The sequence below is a fragment of the Sus scrofa genome, chromosome 2 (assembly GCF_000003025.6).
Source record: "Sus scrofa isolate TJ Tabasco breed Duroc chromosome 2, Sscrofa11.1, whole genome shotgun sequence".
NCBI lineage: Eukaryota > Metazoa > Chordata > Mammalia > Artiodactyla > Suidae > Sus > Sus scrofa.
The window spans coordinates 116,620,681-116,633,342 of NC_010444.4; the positions used below are offsets into that span (position 1 = coordinate 116,620,681).

At 44.4% G+C, this 12,662-nt stretch overlaps 1 protein-coding gene across 3 annotated transcripts in view; it reads left to right on the forward strand.

Moving 5' to 3' along the window:
• Positions 1-12,662, forward strand: part of MCC (mutated in colorectal cancers) — a 462,268-nt gene that overhangs the window by 334,328 nt on the left and 115,278 nt on the right. For all 3 annotated transcript variants that reach the window (XM_021084624.1, XM_021084625.1, XM_021084626.1), the window contains one exon: positions 1,724-1,866. In XM_021084624.1, the coding sequence (XP_020940283.1) occupies positions 1,724-1,866 (143 nt within the window). The remainder of the gene's footprint in view (positions 1-1,723; positions 1,867-12,662) is intronic.

Below are 12,662 nucleotides of genomic sequence, written 5' to 3' on the forward strand. Positions count from 1 at the left end.
TATAGTAGGTCCCTGTCAGTTACATATCTTATACATAGTATAAAATATTTTATACACAGTGTGTGCATGTGAGTCCCAAGAGTATTTGTGGCCTGTTACAGCTTCGGTCTGGTTCGGAGGGCTTCCGTGCAGATGGAACTTTTCACTCTGCCCTCCTCTTTGCCTCTGGTTCCACGTACTTCATGTGTGTTGGATGTTGAGCAGAGGTTATTTGATGTGTCAGCTTGTCACTAAGAACAGTTCACATCACTCGTTCTCTGCAAGTCACCATCTCACAAAGGCTTGTGACACAGGTTCCACAGCCTGGTCACCTCCAGTCTCATTTCTGGAGCACCCAGGAAGTTACTACATTCATATTAATCAGCTGTTGTTTCTAGGTGTGGCCCCTGCTGTGATTTCTACCAGCGTATTTATCAGATTTGCTGAGTACTTCTGTTTCATTGTTGAGTTGGGCTTAGTGGAGCGTTCTGTTTATTTTTGAAGGCTTTGTGTCCCTGCCCAGGAGCTTCTGGGCAACACCATTGGAAGCCTAGCCCTGAGGGCAAGGGGAGGACCTTGGAGGTGGTGGGTACAAAGTCTTATCCTTGCCTGCCTGCCACTGACCCCACAATTGCAAAGCTGGCAGGTACAGGGGGCTCTTGGCATTAGGAAAACCTTGCTGGAAATGAAATTAACATTCCTCTGCTGGACAGGAAATTAATCAGGGCCGTACACAGTAGGCAGGAACAGGAGCTAGACTCCCTGTTCTCTCACCTACTAGTGTTTTTATTCTTATGTAAATGAGATTAAATGCGCAGTAACTGGTGAGGGGCTAGGAGGAGGCAGAGCAGTGAAAGAAATGAGCAGCTTCCTTAGGATTTAAACTTGAGCTACAAAAAATGTTTACAGCATCTGCTGCTTCTTAGTTCGTCAAATGCTGAGCAAGGGAAGCATCCGGCTTCTTTTGTCATTGCCTCTGCATAGCAGCTTTCTCGATGGTGTGATCCACTGCAGTTTATCCATCCCATCGCCCTTCGAGGTCACCCACCTTGAACCAGACTTGTGCTCAGGCTAAGTCCTGAAAAAACCTAGCCTCTGCCTTCCCAGAGTTTATAACCTGGAAGGAAAGGATATTGGAAAGCCTTCTGTCTGCAAATAGCCAGCCAGATAAGAAATGGTATCATACAATTCAGGATTACTTCGTTGAAAAATAGCCGAAACATAGCCCAGCAAATTTCAGCAGAAAAGGAATGAATTGTTCAAGGAAAAACTGAGCAGCTGTCAAGAAACTTGGGAAGGAAGCTCCGGGGAGAGAGGTGACAGGAACTAAGGGGCCATCTCATCAGGACTGACCTCGGTCAAGTGAATTGGACCTTGGATCCATTCACTCAAGATTCGGATTCCAAAACAAGGTATCTGATACATCTAGCATGGGCCACTTGCCCACTTTTTGGCTGAAGACTTGGATGGTGCCGCAAAGATCGTGCACCATGGCAGAGGGGGACCTGTCCCCAAGGAGCAAATGAGAGCTAGAAAGGTAAAGACTTGGACGTCCCCTAGGGGCTGTGTAGAGTTGAGTCGTTGACGTGTCTTCTGGGGTTCATGGCCGATGAGCAGGTATATGTTTATTTGGGGGCATACTCGGCATTGCAGTTGTGATGGTTTGAAGCTGTAAGACTTAAGAGTCTCTCATCCATGGGTGCATCTGCTCACTGGCACTTCTGTCTTGTTCTCTCGACCCCAGTGTGAGCAGTCCCACCTCATGAGAGAGCATGAGGACGTCCAGGAGCGAACGACACTTCGGTACGAGGAACGCATCACTGAACTCCACAGCATCATTGCGGAGCTCAATAAGAAGATAGACCGTTTGCAAGGCACCACCATCAGGTAGTCCGGTCCATGTCAAGGCTCTCGCTCCATCTCTCTGGGCGGTAACCTGGGTCCTGACCTTGAAGTCCCTCCTATGAATTACAACAATGTTTTGTTTGTAACTCAGACTTTTATAGTTGCTCAGTATTGTCTCTTTACTTTGTTAACTATCTGCTTTCTTCACCATATTCTCTTCCGACCTTGATCCTCATGGTAACCCTAAAAGGTAGACAGGGTGGGAGTTGTCATCCTCACAGTTAAGTGAGATGCTTTATCAACAAGTTCTAAATGGAGCCCCCCCCATCTCTGTCTTCAAGATTAGCATCCTCACCCCCTTTTTATGCACCAGGTCTGCTCTCACTATACAAATGCTGGTGCCTTCCTTGGGGATTTGGAGAGATTTATGAATGTGGCTTTTAACTAGGCATTACATAGGCTTCTAGATAATCTAATAATATTTTGAGCTCACCTCAAGTTGACTTACCAACATTGACGTAGCCACTTATAGACTCCTAAGGGAGAGGGCCAGATTTGATCCATCACTTCGCCAGCGAAAAAGCTGGGGCTTAAAAATGCTAAGTGACTACTTGGAAGTTATGCTTAGCAGAGGGCAGAAGTGGCATTGGAACCCACAATATCTCTGCTTTTACTCAATTTTCTTCCATAAAAGAGTTGTTAAGGAGCCTGCCTTCCCTGCATATCCAGCAGTGGCCCCTTGGTCTACCACACAGAGTGGTTGGTGTGTCTGCCCTGCTGTTCAGAAGAAGGGTTTGCTTTGCGTGACTTAGGAGCCAAGGATAAGAACTTTGATCTTCCTGCCTGTGCTCAGGAAGTAGCCCCGAGGAAAGCAAATGGTTGGCTTTGTTACGGACAAAGGGTGCTTTGTTCTCTGACTATTTTGTATAAACCACAATTAAAACCATTTTAGAGATAGCTTCCTTAAACTCTCCCCCTAAAAGTCCTGGGTCTGAAGAAATTTTGGATGCATTTTGTTCCAACTTGGAGACTCACAGTAATGATGGGGCTACTTGCTGAGGGTACTGATGGGCTTCTGTTTCAGGACAAAGTTGTGGGAAAATTGGCACTGAACTGGAGCCACACAATAAATTTCATATTTCAGTTTAGGCTCTCAAGGCTTTTAAATTGCATCCTGGTCTTCAGAGTGATTGTAGGTTAGAAATGCATGAACAGAGAATTTCCAGCCAAGAGAAATGATCAGAGCAGACTTAAAGGAGGCTGACAGAGTACACTGGCCAATTTGTAATTGCCATTCAAACACGTTGCGCTTTTAAACACTCGAGAAGGTGAAGGCGAATGAGCTCAGTGAGTTGTGAAAAAAAATGCATCGCACATCACCTGGAAAACTCAATTTCAAGGTGTTTAAATTGAATAAAAGGGCCAAACTGCTTCATGTTAAAATACAGTGAGCTTCTTGAACATAAACATTTATGGGTGCTTTTTATTTAAAGGAAGATTGCATCTGTACAGATGTCACATTAAATCCTGCCGGTTTTCATTATGCAGATGAGCTAGCCCCTCCTTGAGGAAGGGACTCCCTGCAAGGCTGGAAGGCTGGAAGGCAGCAGACGGATGGGCAAATAAGGCAGGGTTCTTGTCCTCTGGCTGAGGCATCTCCCAGCCCCCACCACCCCAGGAAATTGATTTGCCCTCAGGTCCTGAGATGCTGCAATAGAGCCACTGCAGTAGGAGCCAGAGGCTCTGGAGGAATTTTAACTGTCTCTGTGTATCCAGGGTGTAGAGAATTGTCACATGAGTCAGGTACAGTGCCAGTACCTTACCTCATAGACTTTCCTGTCACTTGAGTCTAGGCCTGAGTTAGGAATTTTTTGGAAAATTTAAAAAATCATTAATAAGGGAATAGTTTATGATATATCCACACCGAAGCCATACTACACTGCAGAAGGAAAGAATATGACAATCTCCTAGTTTAGACTTTTTAATCTCAGGTCACAGTCAGAGAGCCGGGGACCTTCTGTGACTGCCCTAGAAGACTTTCCCATCTCTTATAGCCACAGGGCTAAAGTAGCCGAGACTCAGACACTGCAGGTCACTGGATTCCACTGTGAGTGGAGTTCACAGCCACATCAGATCTCTTAGGTTAAAGGTTAAGCACTGATAGGAAAAGATGAAGTGGTGAGAATTTGAATGGAGACATTTGAGTCGATTCAAATGACTCCAAATACCTAGAGCCTACAAACCCTGACCAGTTTCCCCTCCTGCACAAACAGCCCCACTCCCTGTCTGACAAGTCATTCCTGCCCTGCTTGGAGACTCCGTAGCATCTGATCCCACGTAGAGGGTACCAGATACATTCATGCCCTACTGCGACTCCATTCTTCTTCATCTCTAGGCCTGAAAATAGCCAAATTCTGTCATAAGCTAGAGGGACAAGTAGAAAATCCAACTCAGAAAAATACAGCTAAAATAGGAAAAGATCTGTAAGATTTTATTCATTTATATTCACAGGAACTTGGGGAGAATATGTATAGGAATTAGACCTAAGTATTCTAGACCAGGGAGGGAAGAATATAGTGTTGGATTGATGAATGAATTTATTTATTTATTTATTATTTATTTATTTATTTATTTATTTTGGTTTTGTTTTTTTGTCTTTTTGCTATTTCTTGGGCCGCTCCTGCGGCATATGGAGGTTCCCAGGCTAGGGGTCGAATCGAAGCTGTAGCCACCGGCCTACGCCAGAGCCACAGCAATGCGGGATCTGAGCCGCGTCTGCAACCTACACCACAGCTCACGGTAACGCCAGATCCTTAACCCACTGAGCAAGGGCAGGGACCGAACCTGCAACCTCATGGTTCCTAGTCGGATTCGTTAACCACTGCGCCACGATGGGAACTCCTGTTTTGTTTTGTTTTGTTTGCCTTTCTCTAGGGCCGCTCACGCAGGGTATGGAGTTCCCAGGCTAGGGATCCAATCGGAGCTGTAGCCACCGGCCTACACCAGAGCCACAGCAACTCGGGATCAGAGCCATGTCTGCGACCTACACCACAGCTCATGGCAACGCCAGATCGTTAATCCACTGAGCAAGGCCAGGGATCGAACCCACAACCTCATGGTTCCTGGTTGGATCCGTTAACCACTGTGCCACGATGGGAACTCCTGGATGAATTTATTGATAGGACTGTTCTGATCAGATATTATGAACTTAGTATCTTAGCTCCAGCAATTTGATTAAATGAAAACTAGATTCATTGGAGGATTACACTAAATAATGTTGAAAAGCCAGAACTTCCCTACTATAATATAAGAGTCTAGAAGCCAAAGGAATCAGGAATGTTGGGTGGGAGATGACATCATTAAAATGGGGTCTTTGGAGTTCCCATCATGGTGCAGTGGTTAATGAATCCGACTAGGAACCATGAGGTTGCGGGTTCGGTCCCTGCCCTTGCTCAGTGGGTTAACGATCCGGTGTTGCCGTGAGCTGTGGTATAGGTTGCAGACGCGGCTCGGATCCTGCGTTGCTGAAGCTCTGGTGTAGGCCGGTGGCTACAGCTCCGATTCAACCCCTAGCCTGGGAACCTCCATATGCCGTGGGAGTGGCCCAAGAAATAGCAAAAAAGACAAAAAAAAAAAAAATTAATAAAATAAAATGGGGTCTTTGATGCCACTTTACTGGAGCCAATGTGAGCTTGGTTGCCGTCCTATCAAGAGGGATCCAGTAGTGATCAAAATGATTTGACTTGTAGAGTTTTTAATATTGGCTAATCAATCTTAGGATGTCTAGGACCAATATAAGTGGGAAACCTGCTAAAGTTTTACTTGTTTTTTTTTTGTTTTGCTTTTTAGGGCTGCACCTGCAGCACGTGGAGGTTCCCAGGCTAGGGGTCGAATTGGAGCTGCAGCTGCCAGCCTACACCACAGCAGTGCCAGGTCTGAGCCACATCTGCAACCTACCCCACAGCTCACGGCAACGCTGAATCCTTAACCCACTGAGCAAGGCCAGGGATCCAACCCATATCCTCATGGATACTAGTCAGGTTTGTAACCAACTGAGCCACAACAGGAACTCCCTACTTGATCTTTGTAATCCAAAAAAAAAAAAAAGAAAAGAAAAGATAATGACAACAAAAAACCCTGGCCTGTCTGATGAACAGAGACTTGACTTACCCCTGCGGTGGTGAACCATGGCCTCTTTTCTAGTTCCCTTACGTGACTCAGTTGGCAGATCCAGATCCCTTTAGATGAGGATGTTTGTAACCCTTCTACCCCTTTCATAAGGGAGACTGTGCAGTGGGAAAAAAGAGATCTTCACATTCTGGGCTGATTATTGGCTCTGATGATAGCCCCTGGGATCCAATATAGCTGTGGTCTTCAAGTCTGGATGAAGATTTATGAGGGTTTAACAGTCAGCTCAGGCTTCTGTAACAAAATACTATAGACTGGGTAGCTTAAACAACAGGAATTTTTTTCCCACAGTCTGGAGTCTGGGAAGTCCAAGATCAAAGTGCCAGCCAGTTCATTGCCCCAGTAAAGGCTCTCTTCCTGACTTGCAAAAGGCCACCTTCTGTCTCTGTCCTCACATGGCAGGGAGAGAAAGAGGAAGCAAGCTCTCTGTTATCTCTTCTTATAAAGGCACAAATCCTGTCATGAGGGTCCCACCCTCGTGACCTCATCAAGCCTAATTATCTCCCAAGGGTCCCATCTCCAAATACCATCAAGTTGAAGGTTTAGGGCTGAAACATGTGAATTTGGGGACTGTGTGTGTGTGTGTGTGTGTGTGTGTGTGTAGTGTAGTGAAGGTGACAGTGGACAGTAATACATAGTTTAGTCCGTAGCAAATCAGGTGACAAGTAGCATCATGACCTGACTCCATCCCATAATGGACCTTGTTGACTCTAGTGTGCCATCTGGGAGTGACATTATTTATTTCCCTGTGCATGCTCCCAATTAGCAACAGCATATGGTGCTGCTTTTTGGGGTTCAGGAAATAAGAGGTGGAAATAGACGTGGCTTTTCTCATTCATGCGCCTAAAAGACCACTTTAAAAAAATTATTGCTTCTCAGAGTTCCCCCTGTGCCGCAATGAGATTGGCCACATCTCTGCCAGGGTGCAGGTTCAATTCCTGGACTGGCACAGTGGGCTAAAGCATCTAATGTTGCCACAGCTGCAGTGTAGGTCGCATCTACGGCTCAGATCTGATTCCTGGCCTGGGAACTCTGTAAGCTGAAGGGGGAGCCAAAAAAGGAAAAAAAAAAAAAAAAAATTAATGCTTCTCATCCTTGCAAGTTTGAGCTCTGCCAGTTTAGAAGTCTTCATCCCCAAGGGAACTGTGTCTCCACCAGAGAATACAGCAGGTTCCAGTGACTACCAACTGGCCCTTGGGACACCTCATGCCACTGAACCAATAAACAATGAAGGAATTTACTGTACTGGCTGGAGTGACCAATCTGACTGTCAGGAGAAAATTAGCCTATTGTATAGCACAGGGAACTGTACTCAATATCTTGTAATACCGTATAATAGGAAAGAATCTGAAAAAGAAAAAATATATATATATATGTATCACTTTGCTATACACCTGAAACTAACACACATTGTAAATCAGTTGTATTTCAATAAAAAAATTTTTTTAAAAAGAGGAAATTAGATTGTTGCAATGCCGGGAGGCAGGGAGTACTATGTCTGGAACTTGTGGGATTCTCTAGAATAACTGCTAGAAATTGCCCAGTGATAAAAGGCAGTAGATGAGAGGATCACAGTCCAGGTCAGACCACCTAGGGCAGGTCCCTCAGGAATAAAGATTTCTAATTATTTCACTAGGTGAAGAATTGTAACCATCTGAGATGCTGGCCAAACAAGGAAATACTAATGTTCTAGTGGACGAAGGAAATTGTGTGTATTATCTATAGTCTCCTGACCAGCTACAAAAAGGATGGCTAAATTATGCATATTATCTTGCTTGTTTATGTCTATATGTAATTTCCTTTTTGTTCCTTTATTTTCTCCCTATTATATAGGGTGAGTTGGTATTGGTGAAACTTAGCATGTAATAGTTGGGTTATATGATACCTAGGTGAATTTGCCATTGAACTAGAAGAGGAGGAATCATCTAACCATGAATCTAATTACTGATGGGACTTGGAATCTCCCATTTGGATGAGAAGGTGCATGTATTTACATTTGAACCAAGGGTAGTTACAGAAGCTTGCTGTTTTTGCTATTGCAATTTGGAAATTTAAGTATGTGTGAAAGGATGTGTATGGCTGTCAAGTAGCCAAAGACGGTAGATTATGGTGGATGTCGTCTAACACCTGGTCCCATTCCCTTCTCTCTACTCTGCCCCCAGAATCCAAGAAGCTTGACCCTGGGGAATTACTTCCCAAACTCCCTTGATAACTGGGCTCTGGACATAGCTTTGGTTCTGCCCATGAGACACGTTCACCTGGATCTGGAAGACAGACAGGAGGTGGGAGCTTGTGTTTCTCAGGCCACGATGGAGGCAGCTGACATGCAGGCTTTGGTGAACATGAGGTCTTGCATTGACTGAGCAGACCCTGAAGCTGTGGGCAGGTGTGAAGGCAGCAGCAATTTCCCCATCCTGGGCTTGGGGGGAGACCACAGTTGTGATGGCAAATCTGACCCCTCCTGGGAGCCTCTACCTACCCTTCCCTTCTCCGGTCCTTCCAATTGTTTTGTAAGCAAGAAGCTGACCGACATCCAGAGTAGTTTATTTTCGTAACTAAACCCTGCCTAATGCATCCTAAATCTCATCTCCTTGGATTAAATACTGAACAATTTGTATTTACAGCCTCCTAAAAATTTTATTCATGAATATTTTAAACAAATTGGATCATATAGCACACACTGTTTTGTGATATGTGCTTTTTCACTTAACTGTATGTTATGAGTGGCTTTTTCGAATGCTTATCTGACTTAGGGAGGTTGTATAACAGGATGGAGAAAATGGAAAAATACATCAGTTGCTCACTTTGGATCTGGGGAAGAAAAAGCCTATCTAAGCAAATTAAATACGAGGTCTTTTGTCTCCCGAGGAGATTATTTTCTTTTCCTAAAAGCTGCTCTCATAATATGAGCCTTTCACTGCCAACTCTCATGAGTAGCCCATGATTTCAGCTTCATTTCCTGCTTGCTTGTTAGCCCACAGGTGTCTGGCTTCTGACCCCAACAGTTTGCAAAACCTCTTTTGGCCATGGACCGAATGTGCCCCCTCCCACCTTTAGTTCATATGGCAAACCCTCCATGTGATGGTATTTGGAGACAGGGCCTTGGGGAGGTCATCCTGTTTAGCTGAGGTCTTGAGGATGCAGACCACATGATAGGATTGGTGAGTGTCCTTATAGGAAGAGACACCAGAGAACTAGCTTGCACTCTTGTTCCTTCCCTGCCATGCGAGGACGCAGTGAGAAGGCAGCCATCCGCAAGCCAGGAAGAGAGCCTTTACCAGACCGCAGCATGCTGGCCCCTTGATTTTGCACTGCCAACTAAATCTAAGACTATGAGCAAATAAATTTCTGTTGCTTAAGCTGGCCTGTGGTACTTTGTTAGAACAGCCTAAGCTAAGGCACATTTTTGAAAAATCACCAGTGATTTCTTAAAAAATATCCGATGGGAATTCCCGTTGTGGCTCAGTGGAAACCAGTCCGACTAGTATCCAGGAATATGTTTCCTCCTGTTTCTTAAAAAAAAAAAAAAAAAACTTTGTTCTTGGAGTTTTTACTGTGGCACAGTGGGTTAAGAATCCCACTGCTGTGGCTCAGGTCACTGTAGAAGTGAGGATTTAATAACCAGCCTGGGGCAATGGGTTAAAGAATTGGTGTTGCTGCAGCTGCGGCTCAGATTCAGTCCCTTGCCTCGGAACTTCCATATGCCGTGGGGGCAGCCATTGAAGGAAGAGAGGAAGGAAGGAAGAAAGAAATCTTTATTCTGTGAGGGAATGATAGCCATTTTAAGGCAAGTCTGTCTTTAATTGAGAAACAGATGTGTTTCAGAAGAACCATGAGGTCAGGTAGACTGGGTGAGCTGGACAAAGTTGACTGACAGTTGCCAAGACAGGAAGATGTCCTTCTGGGTCTTGTTGACCAGTCACTCCAATCCAGTGAGACAAGGCAAGAAGGTGTACCCCAAAATAGAATAGATAGAGGGATTGCTGCAAAGTGATATTTTATCAAACGCTACTGATTCCACTGGACTTCAGCTTGAGGTCTGGAAAGCATGATAAGAAGTATATTTTCATTGACTTTTTCCTTTTCTTAATTAGATCATTTCACCCCTAGCCAATAACAAGAATCTTTAAAAATAAAAAAATAAAAAAATCTTTTCCTTAGGCCATCATGTTGTTGTTTGATTGGTCCTAAATTTAGGAATTAGGCTGTGTTGCTGACTAGTTGCATAAATTTAGGTAAGCCGCTTAGCCTCTTGAAGCTTCACTTGTTTTATTTGTAAAACAAAAGTATTGATCCTGGCTTAGAGGATCACTAAGATCCCTTCCAGAGTCCCAGCCTATGACTTTATAGCCTCTGCTGGTTGCATAGGTATGTGTACAGTCTAATGCCTCTCTTCTTAAGAGTGTTTTGTTTGTGTTTTGTTGTTAAGCTAGTAGCAAGCATTAATCATTGCACCTCTAAACAGAGCACCTGCGAAGCACTCCCAAATGCTTCCAAGTGAATGAAGTAATGTACATTTAGAATCCTGTGAGATGAGCCTTTATGTTCCAAAGAGAAATACCTGAGACTCTGCAATTCCATTATTATGAAATTGCCACAATAGCAAATAATTATCAACATATATCAGTTGATCAAATCTTCTGATTTTTTGGAGTTCCCGTTGTGGCTTAGCGGTAACCAACCCAACTAGTATCCTCGAGGACGTGGGTTCAGTCCCTGGCCTTGCTCAGTGGGTTAAGGATCCAGCTTTGGCCGTGAGCTTTGGTGTAGATGGCAGATGTGGCTCAGATCTGGCATTGCTGTGGCTGTGGAGTTGGCCAGTGGCTACAGCTCCGATTAGACCCCTAGCCTGGGAACTTCCATATGCCACAGATGTGGCCCTAAAAATACCCTCCCCCCAAAAAAAACTTCTGATTTTCTGGCTTAAATTGATTACGTCTCAGACCTATTCATGTTTTCTTCCTTTTCATCACCAACTTTAGCAGTTGGTGTTCTTTGGGGAGGCATTGTTTTTTCCCCTAAAGAAATAAGTTATTATTTACCAAGAGTTGCTATATTTACTGTATACACCACAGAAGGAAGCAAACAATAAAGCCGCTTTGAGGTGCTGTTGCTGCATCGGTCACTAGACACCTTGACCAGCTAGCTGATGCCTGCCGCTCAGAGTAGCCTTGAAAACACACCTCGCCTGCCTGTCTTGCCTTTGTAAAATTCCTGTGGACCTGCAGCGTGTTTTTGACCCCTTGTTCTCTTTCTCTGGATGGACCAGTGCTTAGGAATAAAGCAGTAGGGAGAGACACCCCACCCCCAGCATCAGTCTTCTACATACACCGCAGTCCCAAATTGATTGTCAGCTTACAAAGGGCTCTGAAAGAACTGGCATTTGTCACATTCCAGTCCAAGATTCCCACCTCTTTGAGGAATGATGACAATAATGGTGTTCAGGAGATAATAAAAACATGCAACTGCAAATTTTTTTTTTTACCAAAGTTGGTGGGAGAAACAGAGTCGCACCTAAACAGGTATCTAGATTCAGTTTAACCTTTTTATACTTCTCTCTCTCTTTTTTTTTTTTTTTTTTTTTTGGTAGCGCAAAACCCTGCCCAATGTTCTCATAAGGTTGCTTTCTACTTGTAACTGCTGTGTACTTGGGTCGTTAAATTCTCTAACCTTCATCATGGTTACCATAAGGAGGAACTTTAACCAGGGATGATGTGTGCTCAGCCCAGCCCCTCCCTGTAGAGTCAAGGACACAGACCATCTGTACTTTCCTGCTGCTCACGTTTTCTGTGTCCATACAGGACCTCAGCAATACTCTTTGCCCTGAATTCCTTGATTTCACACATTTTTTTTTTTTATTTCTATCATCTCACCCTGATCGTATGCCTTCTTCAGTACGATAAATTCTCATTCTGATCAGAATTGCCCATTTGGCACGTGGCCTGACTGCTTCTGCAGCCTCGTAGTCCCGTCCTGCAACCCATTTTGATTTTAGTTCTCCCGAACGCCTACCCTAAGCTCCATATGTCCACGTTCACGTTCATGGACGCCTCTGAGTCTCTGCATGTGCCCTTCCACCCCTGTGACCGATCTAAAGTCTACTTGCCTTGAGATTCGTCCTAAGTGCTATTCCATCAGAAGTCTGCCCTGGTCCCTACTCACCAGCAAACCCAGATGTTCCTCCTGCATCCATCCACAGCATCCTTCTTCAGTTTGAATTAGTTGTGAACCTCTTTGACTCCCAGAAGACAGCATCTGTTTGGTTTTTGCTTTCTTATCTTCATTTTGGTGCTCACATACAATGAATGAGGATGCTTATGTCAACTTTAAAAAAATGCACAACATGAGATTCGTGAGTTAAGTTTTATTTGAGGCCAAATGAGGACTGTAGCCTAGGTGTCACATTTCAGATAGCTCTGAAAGATCACTCCAAAAAGGTAGGGGAAAGGTCAGTATATATGTGATTCTTGGTGAAGGTACATGCAATGAAGCGCACATTTTTCTCAGTGTTGCTGCTAGTTTAGAGAAGGTGACTGCTAGCCACAAGGAGCAGACGTCACCATGAAGGATTTGAGTGCTTTTCCAGATATGAGGAGATGCAACAATTGAGCTCATGAAATCTTATCCTGAAAATATCAAGCTAGCTGAAG